Source organism: Aquarana catesbeiana, linkage group LG06 (assembly GCF_042186555.1).
Source record: "Aquarana catesbeiana isolate 2022-GZ linkage group LG06, ASM4218655v1, whole genome shotgun sequence".
Taxonomy (NCBI): domain Eukaryota; kingdom Metazoa; phylum Chordata; class Amphibia; order Anura; family Ranidae; genus Aquarana; species Aquarana catesbeiana.
In genome coordinates this window covers 87,955,519-87,972,431 of record NC_133329.1, presented here as the reverse complement: position 1 = coordinate 87,972,431, position 16,913 = coordinate 87,955,519, and the positions used below count along the sequence as shown (strand labels likewise).

The following is a 16,913-nucleotide window of genomic DNA, read 5'->3' as shown; positions in this document are numbered from 1 at the left end:
GACGTCACCGGCTGCATCCAGGGTCCATATCTCCTAAACGGTGCACATTTAGGAGATATTCCTTTTACCTACAGGTAAGCCTTATTATAGGCTTACCTGTAGATAAAAATCACAAAGCGGACTTTACTATTGCTTTAAAGGTCAACTTCCAGGTGCTTCGCTCCAAATCTTCTTCAGCCCTCTGTTGGATGTATTTATACTTTTTTTTTACCTTTTCTAAAGTCTTCAAGCTTATCATGTGACTTTTTTATCTTTGCTTCTTGTCCAGGCTAAGCATTACCTACTAATTCAGAGAGCCACACTGACATCAGCACCACCCTGCACCAGTACACTATAAACAAAGGGTGCCATAGTGAGGCCCCTCAGGGTTAGGGGTCATGACACCCTGCTCAATAGGTGTCATTTAACCGGTAGACTAAGGGCTTTTCATGGCCAAGAAGAGGTACTGCAAGGGACAGATCCAGATTAAAGATGAACATTGCAGTAAGAGCTGTTTTTTGTTTTGTTTTTATCGCTCCTTGGAGGGGGCCTTTTTAAAAATTAAAAGTTTAACCCTGAGTTGGGAATTAAAATAGACCAAACATTGTGACCCAAATAGTTTTACAGCCCCTCTTCCCCAAGAAAATGTATGGCATAATTACTTGTGGCTGGGTCATTGTTAATATGCAGCTCTTTTACGCCCTGAGCAGAGGATAGTTTTAGCCTCTGAGTCTGATACCTAGCCCGCTCGGTCCTTGTTTTCATTTTACAGTATACACCAGGCAGATATATAAGCAAATGTGCGTACACTACATTGGCCCTGGGCAGGTTAGACAAACGATAATATATTTTTATTACATTGATCTGCTTTTGAATCATCTCTCCCACCATACTCTAGGTATAAGGACACAAGCGTTTATAGACCCACCACAAGTATACAGCAAGTAGTAACTGAACCATGAAAAAGGAGTAGAGCCCTAAATTTGATCGACTTCATGCTCTATATAGAAATGAGTTCCCTTGTTTTAAAGTTGTCTTCATTTAATGAAGTCATTTTGAGTAAAAAAAAAAAAAGTAGTTTTGTGTCCTAATTTCTATAAAATGTTTGAATATTAACAAAAAAGCATATTTTAATGCCAGACTTTTCTCATAAATTGTAGAGTTTCTGTTTCCGTCTCCGCAAGACCCTGGAGCCTTACAAACCCAAATGGTGCAAGACCCATGAAGACTGGTCTCTCTACATGTTTTCACCTCAAAACCAGTAAGAATTATTTTTTAACTAATGTTACAGATCAGCGGCAACAAAACGCTGCTGTGAACACCCTAACATCACCCGTTTACATAACCAAGCAGATTCTACCGGTGGGGAACTGGAAAAAAGATTCCCTCCTAGATTGTAAGCTCTAACGAGGAGGGCTCTCTGATTCCCCCCTGTATTGAATTGTATTATAATTGTACTGTCTGCCCTAAAGTTGTAAAGCGTCGCGTAAACTGTTGGCGCTATATAAATCCTGTATAATAGTAATAATAATAATACCCAGACTAGACTCGGGATAAATTTTATGTTGCAATGGTGGCCCTAGGTTGAGATTCTTCACCAGACATCAGAGTGGGACTTGGTGACACATGGTGGACAATATGTAACTACCTGCTTTTCCGTTCACACCTGCAAACACAGAATTCCAGCACCAACTTCCTTTGCAGACATGTCATGTAACCAAATTCTGAGAACCACAAAAGAAGATGGTACAGGAAGATGGGAAAAGGTTTGTGACAATAAATCATGTTCTATAGGAACACCCACTTTGTACCATGACCTCCAATCAGTAAGGCACCATTTGTGTGGTACACTTTCTTTGGACCACATAAATCTATCCCCACCATGAAAAGGAAAAGTGGTTGCACTTGCCCCCTAAGGCCAAAAGTTCCAAAACCATCCCGTACCTTTTACTTTCCTGTATGACATATGACGTTGGTTATCTGACATTTTCTGCAACACTGCCTACCACTGCTATCTTACCAAATTACCTTTTCTGTTGACTCAAATGCATCTCCCCATTAGATTGTAAGCTCTTAGGAGCAGGGCCCTCTTAACCCTCTTTTATTTTACTGTTTTGCAACTGTACTGTCTTCCTATATATCATAAGGTGCTGCGAAAAATGTTGGCGATATATAAATCCTGTATAATAACCCCCCCAAAAATAAAGAGACTTTACAAAATTCTCCCACTGCTGAAATTACAGAATAGTGAAAACATTTAATTTTAGAATATCTGTTTTTTATAACATAGACACACTTTAGGGAGATCAACTCAGTAGTTTTGTTTACCATTTTTAAAAGCATTGACCGCCTTATACATTATCATCTATTGTATCTCCGGTATGTTATTCTGCAACGCTACTATCTTATACAACACCTGCAATTCTATAAGTGGGATTGATTTACTAAAGGAATAGGGCATGTTGCCTTTTAAAGTGCATTTTCACTTAGCTTAGTGAATGAGTCAGTCATCTAATCATGAACAAACGAAGATCCAGTTCTTTTACATTTTCCTTTAACATGACTGGATATTCTATATTTGCAAAATAAGTGAAAGTTCACTTTGAAAGGGAATATGCCCTACTCCTTTTGTAAATCAGTGTGTGTGAGTCAGATGTAAAAGTCCAGATGTGTACTATTCTGAGCAGAAAAATGGTTGCACACCATTGAGCTCAGCATTAAATAAAATCTTATTGTCCAGGAGAACATGCACATAGAAGCCTTTCTTGGAAGGTTCCAAGTTGGACTTCTTTGTGCATGTTATCCAGAGCAATAAAGTTTTAATGATCTCTGAGATCTTTGGCGTGCAATCGCTTTTTTTGCTTTGGATGATGTTTGGAGAGCATGGATGAGCTCCATCCAATGCCTATTTCTGTGTCCCCAGACACCAACTTTACGGCAACCTTTTATTCTCGTTGTGTATTATCCTGGTTGGTGTTCTGTCTTTTCTCAATACCCACTGTCTCAATTATCATCTTCTGTATAACTAGTCCCCCATTACCACATATGTAGCTCACCATCTCTACCAACATGCTCCAGATTAATGATAAACCCCAGTTCACATTTATGTCTCTCTCCTTAGGTTTCGTGTGATGTGCCAAAAAATCATTGCCCACAAGATGTTTGACCACGTGGTTCTTGTTTTCATCTTTCTGAACTGCATAACCATTGCCCTGGAACGGCCTGATATCGGCCCAAACAGCCTGGTGGGTTCACTAAAGCAATACATTTTTTGTTGCCGTTACTTGATAGCTTACAAGGTCTATGTGATAAGTGTGGTGTTGTGTTGAGTCTTGATAGCACAGTCAACAACAGCAATGATGTACTGCAGGGGTGCTCAACCATTTATAGAGTGAGGGCAACTTAAGTGATTTAGTAACCAGTCGTGGGCCACAATGAAATGCAGTTGTTCAGAATTTCTAATCTTTTATTTTGAATAGCATAATGAAGATTTTAAACAACAATCAAGATCATCCTTTTCTGTGGGACCAATCCCAGTTGGATGTTTACGCATTATTACATCTTACGGGTGTGGTGCACTTTCTGAAAGCACAACAAAACTTCTGCATTCAGAAGTTTTGGTGCTTTTTCAGACAGCACACCAAACCCACAAGATATAAAGGAAGTCTATGGCTCAGTGCAGCTAACTCACAGGAAAGCCATAGGTGCACTGCCCTGCACCTGCAGATCAGTGTGAAAGCAGCCTAATCGTTGTTAACCCTTTTATAGGTGCTAATATGCCCATTGCAAAAGCTATTATGTCCAGTGTATGTGTTTAATACACTGACCTTCTTTTCTTCTTGCAGCTGCTGCTGGCATCACTCTCCCGGCTGCTAGAAAGGATTAGTGGCAGAGTGCATTTGGTATCGCTCTGCCTGGGACTGGAGCTGGCGGTACAGAGGAAGCATGGGCTTATGCGGCTGCTGTTCACTCCGCCGCTGCCTGCTTCCTCCGCTGCCGGCACCAGCTCACTGCACTCTGATGTTCTGGAATGGCGGGTTGGCAAACCAAGATCAACAGGTTGCCGACCCTGGGCATACGCTTTCCTGGTTTGAGGTCCCATTCCACATCAGAGGGCCACAGGTTGAGCACCCCTGTTGTACTGCAACACTGTTTACATCCAGTGTTGCCATTCTTCACTGTCCTTGCTGTGCCTGCACATTAAAGCTGGATAGACTTTTATGGGGCTGTCTCAAGGCCAGAGACAATCACAGATGATCCCATAGAAGTCTAAGGGACTGTAGTGCGCATGTTTGGCCAGGATAGTAATGACTTGCAGACATTAATGCATGCTACCATGCTTTCCATTAAGGCAGCCCATGCATTATGTATGGGCTGCCAACGCACCACAATGAATGTGACCCTTTTTTAACAACGCAGCCCACGACATCGTGCAGCATATATATTTAACTTTTTATACGAATGTGCTTAAAGTTTCATTTTAAATGATATGGCTCGAGGGTTGGTGAAGACACAGGGAGAGAGCTGAAGAGATTACAGTCACAGAAAGACTTAGTAATTATAAATTCGACTCTCGGATATTACCGGGATCTGGTGATTAGTGGTAATGAGAGGAATTACTACTTCACAGAAAATTGTCTCTATTCAGCTGTCTGTCAGGATGGCTAGCAGAAGGAAATGCGTAGGACTTATGTCTTCTAGATCATTGTGGAATGGTTTTAGATCAGAATAGAACAATCCAGAAGGGCAGACAAGGTGAAGAAGTTTAAAGTTGAACTCCAGGCCGATATAAAAGACACAAATGAATGCAGCTACGTATTCAGGAATTCATCATTAAACAAACATCTGTTTGTTTTTTTCACACAAGTGGTGTAAATACCTGAATTTGATCTGGTATTAGCCTCTTGCAGTACAGCAGACACTCAATGGGAGGAACAGCAGGCGTAGCATCAGTTGTGCTTCAATGTGAGGTGCATACTAATGGGAGGAGAGAGCAGAGTGATGGAGAGATGAGCTCATTGGTCTGCTGCTTTTCTTTTGACTATCCAGTCACAGGCTGGGAGAGGGACAAGACCTGTAATTGCAACAGAGGAAAATCAGGTCTCCTCCCCTGCTAGACAGAGCTATGTAAATCTCAGAACTTGATGGATAGAAATACACAGGCCTAACGATACGCTACCTCTCCATGTAACTGAGCTATGTGTGACCTACAGTTTATGGTAATGTTATTTCATACTTATTTCCATATTTTGACTTTCTGCAATAGGTTGATGACACTTTTGAGTTTAATGCCTTTGGTAAACTGTTGCTCTATTTGGTAGAGCCTGCTCACCAGGCTAGGTATAGTTTACATTCTTGTATTAGGTTAAAACTCTGAAATAAAAACTTTTGAAACAGAAATACACAGGGCTTTTTTCTCAGAAAACAGGTGCAGGAACTCAACCACAGGGGATGCAGGATAGCACGCCTCGGTGAATGGTGGGTGTGGCCAAATTGCACCAAGAGTGGTAGGGTCTCAAAGGGGCATTAAATACCAGAAGTGTGCAATATACAGAGTGCAGAGTTCAGAAATGTGCTAAATACACAGTGCAGAGTTCAGGAATGCGCTACATACAGAGTGCAGGGTTCAGGAATATGCTACGTACAGTGCAGGCTTCAAGAATGTGTTACGTACAGAGTGCAGGGTTCAGGAATGTGCTACATACAGAGGGCAGGGTTAAAAAATGTGCTACGTACAGAGTGCAGGGTTCAAGAATGTGCTACATACAGATTGCAGGGTTCAGGAATGTGCTACATACAGAGTGCAGGCTTCAGGAATGTGCTACGTACAGAGCACAAAGTTCAGGAATGTGCTACGTACAGAGTGCAGGGTTCAGGAATGTGCTACATACAGAGTGCAGGGTTCAGGAATGTGCTACATACAGAGCGCAGGGTTCAGGGTTCAGGAGTGTGCTATGTACAGAGCAAGTGTGCTACATACAGAGTGCATGCTTCAGCAGTGCACTACACACAGAGTGCAGGGTTCACAAGCATGCTACGTATAGAGTGCAGATTTCAGGAGAGTGCTGTGTACAGAATGCAGGGTTCAAGCCTGTGCTAGGTACAGAGTGCAGGGTTTAAGAGCTTGCGATGTACAGAGTGCAGAGTTCAGGAGTGTGCAGTGTACAGATTGCACCACCTGGATGCCCGGGACTAGCAATGCCATTGGCGGCCCCCTGCAAATTACACCAGCTGTGCCCGGGGAGGGTTCAGTGCAGCCACCTGAAGAGTTACACCGTCACTTCTAAATAAAGAAGCTTCTGTGGCTTCTGTGTTTAAAAGTGACCGTAGTGAACAGAAAGCACAGGGCTAGCTCTACACTACAAGCCAAGGAGATCAAAGAATCTTCTGGAGTGTAAAAGCCACCTACCTTAGAATTAGATTATTTACATCAACATCAACATTGTTATCTTAGATAAGATAACAATACCAATGTAATAACCCTACAGGTCCAGCGTTATTTTTTTTCACTTTCCTTGGCTATTATATTCTGATAGCCTCCGACACTGGCAGCTATCAGAATACCCAAATAGCTGGACGCAGTCACTGTTTAGCTGACAGTTTTTCCCCAGGTGTACAAAAAATGGCAACCACCCCAATCTATAACTGGCATTTGCAGCAAGGTGCACAGGGAAAGGCAACAAACAAACAAAAGATTTCCCAGCACATTTACCAACCAGTCTGCAAAACACCCAAATTAGCCCTGTCTCACAGTTTGTTAAAATCGGAGGGTTTTGTTTGCATACATGTATATACTGCAGTCCTAACTCTAAATTTCAAGAGCCTCCATAGTGGGAGCACATATAAGAATAGGTAGATTAAGGACAGGTATACCTGAAGGGAGCCCACCCCTCCTTAAAGGCAAAGGGATGCAAGTGGCACCCAGCAAGAGCACAATGGCAGAGAATGCACCCAATTCATCCAACTGTACAAAAAAAGTGGCAACCACCCCCCACCACCATTTACCAGCCAGCATGCAAAACAACCAAACTGGCCTTGTCTAATAGGTTTCCCCAAGACACCTTTGGTTCTTTAGCCAAAGTTTTCCAATCTGGGTGTTACCTATGGCAAAAATTGTCTCTAATTCAGTTGAATTTATTTGCATTGGCAATTTTGTGTGTTAAGGTGCACTATTTTGAGGCAGCTCATTCATTTTTAATAGACTGGCAGTGCACCTCAATGCACTAAAGTAGGAACCTGCACTTTTATGGGATTGGGATGTCATATAAATACAGTAAATTGACACTGCAACACACCCTGCATTACAATAAAACATGTGATGCACAGGTCTGAATAAGAGGTTTTAAAGTTTAGTCAATCCAAAACGTATATCAGTCATGATGATGGGGATCGGAATAAGGCCTTGTTCACTTGAGCGTATGTCCGTGCAAATGTCATGTTTGCCCACACATAGATACACAAGTATTCCGTGCGTCCTTGTGCAAGCAGTCCCATTCATGTCAGTTGGGAAACAGCGATTGCACGGACACAGCCGCTGCACCCAATCTGATATCTGTGCAGATGCGTGTCCCCGAATGCACACTGCGTTCAGGGACACACATCTGCACCCACGCGGCTATTAAATTGTCCATGCAGCCGTGTCCATGTGGCTGTCAGCCTGCTGCTTTTATCAGCCTCTCCATTAGGGTTGCCACCTTTTCTTCATACCAAACCTGAACACTTTAGTGACGCATTGCAACAGATTTGTGTGTGACTATCTTGGTCTGGTCTAAAAAATGTGTCCGGTTTCAGGCAGGCTGAAACCCAGACACATGATTCAAAACCCGGACTGTCCAGGTGAATCCCAGAGAGGTGGCAACCCTACTCTCCATCCATCTCTCTTCCACACTAGAGGCAGAACCCATATAGTCCTCTGCAACACTCAACTCTGTGTCAGCAGGTCCTTATCTGTAACATATATAAAATGGTCTTCTTTTTTGCTCCTCTGGGGCTTTGCTGTGTGTCAGAAACCATGAAATCAGGCCGAGACAGAAGTACAGTTAAATCACACTTGTTTAATAATAAAAGTAAAAAGAACAAACGTAGTCAAAACATAGCCAAAGTTCAGTAACCGGAATGGATAGTCAGCCAAGCCAGTAGTCAGAAATCAATGTAGTGGAACAGCAAACAGGATCTGGAGCCAGAAGGGATGTCAGCAAAGCAAGTCTTGAACAGGATCGCAGGAGAGTGTCTCGGTTTCTGTGATGTTGACCAAGACGAAGGCAGAGCTTCTCTGGACTGGACGGCTTAGGTATGCAGGACTGATGAGCAGGATATTATCAACAGCTGAGTAACTGTGGGGAGATAGGAGCTGGCAATTAGCCGACAGTTGAGCAGCCAGCTCAGAGAAGGAAGGGCTAAGCACAGCCCTGACACTGTGTGATCATTTGATATCTCTAGAAATGTTACATCCACTTTACGATGAGTTTACCTCTTGTTCATTGTATGCTGTGCCATATGGGTGCTCTAAGATCTCATTGTAAATTGCTGCAATGCCTATATGTTGGCCTATGTAATGCTGCTATCTTGGTTGTGCTACTCTGCTGTAGAGTCTTCTCTTTGTTTTGTAAAATTTAGTAAAAAAACTTCAATAAATCTTACCTAATTTAAAACCAATAGTCCTTAAAGCCACTTCATCCTAATTGGCATGGGTGGGACTGCCTGCATGGGGATGCATGGAACACCTATGCTTTCCTGTGCAAGCCAACACAGCCCACATCCACGTGAACTAGGTCTAATGCTAGCCATACACTATATGATAAATAATTCAAAAGCACTTTAGAAAAAAACGGAAAATCATTTGGCAGAGCTCACAATACTACCATCATGTAGTGACCAAATTTTGAAAGATAAGTCATTCAATGGACATGAATCGATTAAAGCCTCATATACACTTATACTGGTAAACAGACGTTTAGGAGCAGTTGGGCATTTTTTTCAGCTGCCAATGAAATCTTCTCTGTTACCTTATCAGTACATGTACACAGGGTCGTTTATAGCCGTTTCTAGGCAGTTGAGTTTAGAAGCATTTTTTGGAAAGCAAAAAAAAACACTTCTAAACACAAACGCAGCTAAACGCGGCTAAACAGAAGTTTTTAATAGTCGGTTACTATCTGTCAAGTTAAATCGTTCAGGAGAGGTTTAAAACGTCCCGTGTACATTTAAGCCTCATACACACAATCGAACTTTCTGACTGGAAATGTTCGATGACAGGCTGTTGTCGGTAAATCCGACTGTGTGTATGCTCCATCGGACAATTGTTGTCGGACTTTCAACTTTCAACAAATGTTGGATCGCAGGTTTTCAAATTTTGCACGATTTTCAGATTGTGTGTACACAAGTCCGTCGGACAAAAGTCCAAAGTACAAACACACATGCTCCGAGGCAAGGACGAGCCAGAAGTGGTCGGTCTTGTAAAGTAGCGTTCATAATGGAGAATTAACATTCGTGGCGTGGCAAATTATGAAAGCTTGAAATGCAGCGCACAATTCTCTTCTTCTTTAATGGGATAATAATGAAGTTCCTTTGCTGGTGATACTGATAGAGTTATTGCAAACTAATTTTCAAAGGCTTTTTTTTTCTAGTGATATCAAGAATAATATTATTATGCTTTTTTTTTTATTTGTGCAAGTTACCACAACACCATTATCCTGTAGTTTTCAAGATCAAAGATACAACTATGTTGGTGTCCCTTGTCAATTTTACATTGTATTTTTTTAAATGTAACTGCCTACTCCCAAACTGTCATTTGAAGTAAAACACATAGCCAAGTATTATTCTCCACAATTTTTTTATTGTGCATTAAAAAAAGGAAATAAAATTAGACATGCTATCTGCAAATAGAACTTAACCAAAAAGTGCATTCTATGCATCCATAAATATTGAAAATATAACAAATCAAATCATTATTATTCAACCAAAAAAATAATGTCAAAGCAATAATGTAAAGCCAATAATAAATAACACGTTATCTCCTCCAATTCCACAACATGGCTGGTTGACGAACGGCCGTTCAGAAACTAACTGAAAAGCGCGAAATGAAAAGTGCAAAATGAAAAGCGCGAATCAAGACTCACCAAACCTCTACTTACATGAAATTAGCAGAAGGAGCCCAAAGGGTGGCGCTAAAGAGCTGAAAAACAACGTAGTACGTCACTATGTTCGTAATTGTTGGCCAACAATTGTGTGGCCGTGTGTATGCAAGATAAGTTTAGGCCAGCGCCCTTCGGACAAAATTCCACAGTTTTGTTGGCCAACAATTCGATCGTGTGTAGGAGGTTTTAGCCGTTACGATTCATGTAACAAGTGCAGGGCTGTTCTCAGCTCAGAGCTGTCAAAAAAGAAAGAAAAAGGTCAGTGCTGAGATAAAAAGAAACAATGTATCATTTGGTTCTTTTAGATGGTTCTTTTAGATGGTTCTTTTAGATCAAAGGGGTGAACTTTGTTCTGCAAATGAGGTCAGTTTATTTACTTATAGACCAGGCCTTTTTTTGACACTTGTTGCTTACAAGTTAAAAGCAGTATTTTTTGCTAGAAAATTGCATAGAACCCCCAAACATTTGATATATATATATATTTTAGCAGAGACCCTAGAGAATAAAATAGCGGTCATTGCAATATGTTATGTCACACTGTATTTGCGCAGCGGTCTTTCAAAAGCACTTTTTGGGGAAAAAATAAACAGTGAATTTAAGCATTGAACTTAATTTTCTCGGCTCGTCGTAGTGTTGTACGTCACTGCGTTTTTGACAGTCGAAAGTTCAGAGAACTTTTGTGTGACTGTGTGTATGCAAGGCAAGCTTGAGCAGAATTCTGTCGGAAAAACCATCCAAGTTTTGTATGACTGAATTTCTGATCGTGTGCACGGGGCATTAGCAAAAAAATTGTGATTCTCATTTTATCCAGGATCGTGCAGGTCTAACATGCGTATTAAAAATCAAATAATTTTTTCTGTGCGTGAAACACACTAACTGTAACGACACCCCGAGTATGAAAGGGGTTAAAGTCGTTTAGGACGTTCCATAACCAAACATAAAAGCAGCTACCGAACACTTCAATCAGCCAAAAAAGGAACCCATACAAATAATTCTCCCCCAAATACGAGACAAGGCTCTGTCTTGAGGTTCAAGCAGGAATTAATCTTTATTTTGAGATCTCACACAAATATATACCGGAGGATGAAAATACAACCTGTAAGCAAACGCCTAATTAACATGAGCTAATTATCTAATCCTTTAGACAGCCTAGGTGACTCAGGGACATGACCTTCAAGCCAGACTTCATGTCTCCTAGCTCACTGACTATACAATACACATTATCATACATCTCAATACAATTGCAGGGTTAATTAGCACACTGGATGGAAAGACTCTTTAGAAGCTGTGACAAGTCATACTAGACTAATTTACCTTACAGCAGACACAGGCAGGTGGCTGGAATTGACATCAGGATCTCCTCACAGCATGTGTCCCAACAGTATGAATCAGTCACTATTTCTAATATGGCAGATACAGGGTACATTATTTTCTTGGTCACCCTACACCCAAAAGTGACTCCCGTCACACTAACCTTTCAAATTTCATTCATTTGTTAAAAATGTTTCGAACTCTTTGAGCGTAGTTGAAAACAATTGTCGTTTTTCACCCACAAATTATTCGAAAATCGAAACGAACATTATAATTGATTGGATTTTGCACGATTTTTCGTGTATGGCCATCATAAGTCTCTGTGAATTTATGCCGAAACTCCATTAGCGAAACTCCCAAAAGAGTTTCACTTCTGTCTGCTGCATTTCCCTTGAATGAAGAACCCAAAACCTTCTTATAATATCTACAGTATGATGGGTGATATGAGCTGGAAGCTTCAGAGCGGAGGTCTCACTGCTAATATCCAAGAAAGGTATAAAAAGACAGAGAATAAAGCACTGATTTCTGCCCTACACATCTTCTACAGTGACCCTTTAACGAGGCAGTAATAACGAACGGAACATTGGTTATAGAAGCGTTTCAGTAAGCTAGGTGACTTCTGTTCCTCAAGCGTAAAATTGTTCAGAAAAAAGCTAATGATGCTTTACCTGCGCATTTGTTATATTGTGAAATAAATAATATCATTTAAGAGAGGAGCACAGTTCAAACTGTTACCAAATCCTGTAAATGGGAACTCAAGGAATATTCAGACAAGGAAAAAATAAGGATTCATTCCATGACAAAGAGAAACTTTCCCTTTATTGAAGCAAGCTGCTTGCTGTGGGGGCACTGAACAGGATGGAGGGTCCAGGAGCAGCGAAGAGGGACCCGAGAAGAGGAGAATCTGGGCTGCTCTGTGCAAAACCAACTGCACAGAGTAGGTAAGTATAACATGTTTGTTTCTTAAAAAAAAAAAAACGAGACTTTACAATCACTTTAAAAATAACAAACATGTTATACCTACCTGCTCTGTGCATGCTGGATCCTCCTCTTCTCGGGTCCCTCACCGGCACTCCTGGCCCCTCCCTCCTATTGAATGCCCCCACAGCAAGCAGCTTGCTATAGGGGCACCCGAGCCGCAGCTCCATGTGTCCATTCAGACACGGAGCCGCAATGCGTCAAATGACTTTGATTAACAGCGGCGGAAGCCAATAACGTTTCACTGCTGTCTCAGCCAATGAGGAGGGAGAATCCCAGGCAGCCAAGTCTCTTGTGCAACATCGCTGGATCGAGATGGGCTCAGGTAAGTATTAGGGGGGCTGCTGCACACAGAAGGTTTTTTATCTTAATGCATAGTATGCATTAAGATAAAAAAACAAGACTTTAATATCACTTTTAGGCTTTAGAACCACTATAAGAGGGCGGTTTCAGGTAATATAAATGACCTTCTTATAGAGCTAGCTTTTGGGCCACTGTAAGAGGGGATGAATTCAACCACTTGATTGTGATCATCTTGGTATAGGATAGTGTAGGTTGGACTTTTGAAAATGTTCAAAGAGCAAGCAGGAGGGACTTTTGGACTTTTTAGGCACAACTACAACATTAATCTATAAAAAAGTTTTTTATTCAATTAGAAAAATATATAACAACAAAAACTGATCAAAAACCACAAATCATGTATATATATGTGGAGGCGATAGCTATACAACACCATCTAAGTACTTAGATGGTGTTGTATAGCTATCGCCTCCACATATATATACATGATTTGTGGTTTTTAATCAGTTTTTGTTGTTATATATTTTTCCAATTGAATAAAAAACTTTTTTATAGATTAATGTTGTAGTTGTGCCTAAAAAGTCCAAAAGTCCCTCCTGCTTGCTCTTTGAACACGAATTTGTAGGACGCGGCACAGATTTATATTTTTGGTGTATCCACGGTGCCACTCCGTGTTATGATACATCTCCCGTTTTTGTATGGACTTTTGAAAATGGTTCTGAAACCTACTTAAAAATATAAAAAAACTATAATTTCTTCTTCAAACACTTGAGTGGTAAAGGCTATTGTAAAGGGTTAAGCTGGCCATAGATCGATTGAAATTCATCTGGTTCACTAGGGACCTGCTAAATTTCAATCCATCTATAGCTGTTCCCATCTCGACAAAACTCAATGATCAACTTGTAAGGGGGCTTGTGAATGATGTATCTATGTAAGGCCACCAATGTTTAGGTTTTAGAACCACTTTCAGAGGGCTGTTTCAGTTATCATAAATTACTTTTTTTAGGGCTATCTTTTAGGCCACTGTCGGGAAATGGTTTCAACCACTTGATTGCAATCATCTTGATGGTCATAAATAATTTTTCCTTTAAGAAAATTCTGGTGTAATGCAGCCACAGCTCTTCATCCAGTATGCTAAATATACAAATCCTAGGAGTGAACGGTATAGGAATTTTCAGCATAGAGGTTAACATGTTAACCACTTGGGACCAATAAGTAGATATCTCTGGGAGGACCAAAGTAAAATCACTATAGACACCTTTAGATGGGTACACCTCTCCTAGATCCTCCAGGGGGATAGTTTCAATCTAGGGACTGCTTGGCCTGGCCTAAAAGGCTTTCTGCTACCCGCCCTAGCCTACAACAACAAAAGGGTCAGGAATTCTACAGTCGGCTCTTCTGGTTGCAGGTCTACCACTCCTTGTCTTCTAGCCCTGTACAGGGCTTCTACTTGCTGACTACATCTGCCAGATGGTGGAGTGTCTGGCTCCTATTTCTTATCGCCCCATAAAATGTTCTCCCGGGGTAACATCTCTGGTTCTCTGATGAAAGAGAGGAATTCCAGGGTGAGTTGACTTGGCTTCGCCTTTGCCATGGCGCTCATTACGCGCTGCTAATTGGTAAGCTCCTCCTTGGGTTGACAATTCTTTAAATAGTGGTTTTTCACAGCAACAGCCATGATCTTCTGATCGACTTTTGCCAATTAAAGCTATCGGACTAATGCACGCAGATGTGTTAGTGATTTATCAAACAATTGCTTCTGACATCTGATCTAGTAAATAGATAAAAAAAATCATTGCATGTATTGCTTGCACTAGGTAGAAGACCCCGACCGCAATGTCTGTTGTGGCTTTTATTTTTCTGAAAACGTATTACTGTCTTTGCATTTTTTGGTTTTATTTATCTATCATTTTATGTACACAGGAGCGAATCTTCCTCAGTGTCTCCAACCACATCTTTACAGCCATCTTTGTTGTGGAAATGACAATTAAGGTAAGGTGGCTATACCATAATATTATTACCTAGTTAGTGGTGACCAGTCAGAGGTCATTGTTGATTTTCTAACCAGGGAGATCCATGTTTGCTTAACCCTTATCTCCGCTCTTCCTATACACAGCTGGTTGCACTTGGTTTCATCTCCGGGGAGCGAGCATACCTACAGAGTAGTTGGAACGTTCTAGATGGAGTCTTGGTGTTTGTTTCCATTATTGATATCATCGTGTCCCTGGCCTCTGCAGGTGGTGCCAAGATCCTGGGCATCCTGCGGGTGCTGCGTCTGTTAAGGACACTGCGGCCTTTGAGGTAAGCATGTGGTTCTTGTTGCCTAAAGTGGTTGTAAATCTCATACATGAAATATGAACAAAGCATAGCCTTTTATAGTGTGTGCTTGTCTCAAATAAGAGTGTCATTTCTGTATGCTGCTTTGTTCCTCTGCAATCAGTAACCTTGGATAAGTTTTTCTGACACCAAGAGAAAATATGTAACATGGGAAGGGAGCTCCAGCTGATTGTTTGCCTTATCTCTTTTCCTGTGTGCTGTGTGAAGGGGGGTGTCCCTTCCCTCCAATCAGCTTTCAGAGCTCTCCCCTCTAAGCTCTGCAGAGTGTAACTTTAGCTCTCCGCCCTCTTTTTCTGAACTCTCAGACAGCTTTATTGATTCTGGACTTTGAACATATGTAGACATGAGAAGGCTGCAGATAAACAGGTACAACTTATGTAGGAGAATTTGTTTTATCTCTGTGTATCACCCAAGGCCAGTCACTTCACTGGGTATATTGTATGTAAAGGTTTGCAACCACTTTAAAGCCAAACTTTGGGCAAATATAAAGGAGAAACACATTTAAGTAGCTCTGCAATCATTAATCACTTGATGTCCCAATGCCATTTAGAAGCATAATGAAACTCAAGGGGTTAAAACAAGCTTGCGGCTCTACATTGATAACCTGGAAAGACTTAATGCATTGCCTCTGGACAATTTTGGGTACCGTTGTTTGTTGCTATTTCACAGGCATGTGCAATTATAAGGCTTGACATGATTGGTATCTATTTACTCGACACAACCTCATCTTTTATATTTAAGCAAAAAAATTGTGTATCAGCGGTGGGCCATCCACAAGGGGCGCAGGGGCGCAGCCCTCAAATCTCTATGCGCGGGCCCCTAACCTCCATGCGGGGCACCGGACGCATAGAGTTCTACAGGGTTTTTTTTGTGAAGCACATGATTAGAGCCGGAGGCTCTTATTGGCTTCAAAAAGGTTGGGCTCGGGTCACAGAGCACTGCGCCCTGAGCCCACCCACTTGTGACAATGGCAAATCAACATTCGCTATTGTCTTCCTGCTTCTCCTCTGGGCCAATCAGGACAGGAAGTGCGGGTCCTGAGACCGGATTGGCTGGGAGGAGAAGCCTGGGAGGCCGCCGAAGCCATCCGCGACCTGGATTGGGTAAGTGCAGGGCTGGCGAGTGGGCGGGGGGGTGTTTGTTTTCCGCCCCCCCCCCCCCCCAAAAAAAAAAATCAAACACCAGCTGCCACTGTATTATATTGTGCTTGTGTGCACTAAAATTCATGTTATTGTATTTTTCCCTGAAAATATACATATAATGAACAGTTGAGCAAATATCAGGCAACATAAAAAATTGCAATTGCCACCGTTTAATTATACAAGGCCTCTGATTTCAGAAAATATGTAATTGTTTGGGTGCAATTTTCCAGCAAAAAAATGCAGATTTTAAAAAGTGCAAAAAATGTTTAAGTTGCTTGGGACTTGGTTAAAGCTGTCGCTTTCTAAGTGCTTTAAATAGTTCCTCCCACCTGTAAAAAAATAAGATATTGACATGCTTTTACCTCCCAAAACTATTTTTCAATGGGTCCTGGCCCAGCACTTTTGGCTTTTCTTGCTTAGGTGAGAATGATCCCCCTATTTTCCCAAAGCCTCCTGGGATACACACATCATGCATCCCAGGTGGCTTTGGAGCATTCTCAGGTACTCTGTGCATGTCTCGGACAACCTCAGGGCACACTGCGCATGTGCAGTGGTGCATCATCAGAGGGCTGGGTACAACAACCTGGAAGTGATACTGGGCCCCCTGATGACTTCAGTATAAAAGATGGCAGCATGGGCCCCTGCATGCGATGGCAAACCAGCAGATTTCAGTAGACAATGTTGGATTTGCTGGATATACGAAGCAAATAATTAGTATTAAAGAGGGAAAAAA

At 41.6% G+C, this 16,913-nt stretch overlaps 1 protein-coding gene across 3 annotated transcripts in view; it reads left to right on the top strand.

Moving 5' to 3' along the window:
• The window catches only part of CACNA1H (calcium voltage-gated channel subunit alpha1 H), a 730,623-nt gene that overhangs the window by 595,671 nt on the left and 118,039 nt on the right, over positions 1-16,913 (top strand). For all 3 annotated transcript variants that reach the window (XM_073636413.1, XM_073636414.1, XM_073636411.1), the window contains exons 18-21: positions 1,140-1,240; positions 3,101-3,224; positions 14,625-14,693; positions 14,818-15,002. In XM_073636413.1, the coding sequence (XP_073492514.1) occupies positions 1,140-1,240; positions 3,101-3,224; positions 14,625-14,693; positions 14,818-15,002 (479 nt within the window). The remainder of the gene's footprint in view (positions 1-1,139; positions 1,241-3,100; positions 3,225-14,624; positions 14,694-14,817; positions 15,003-16,913) is intronic.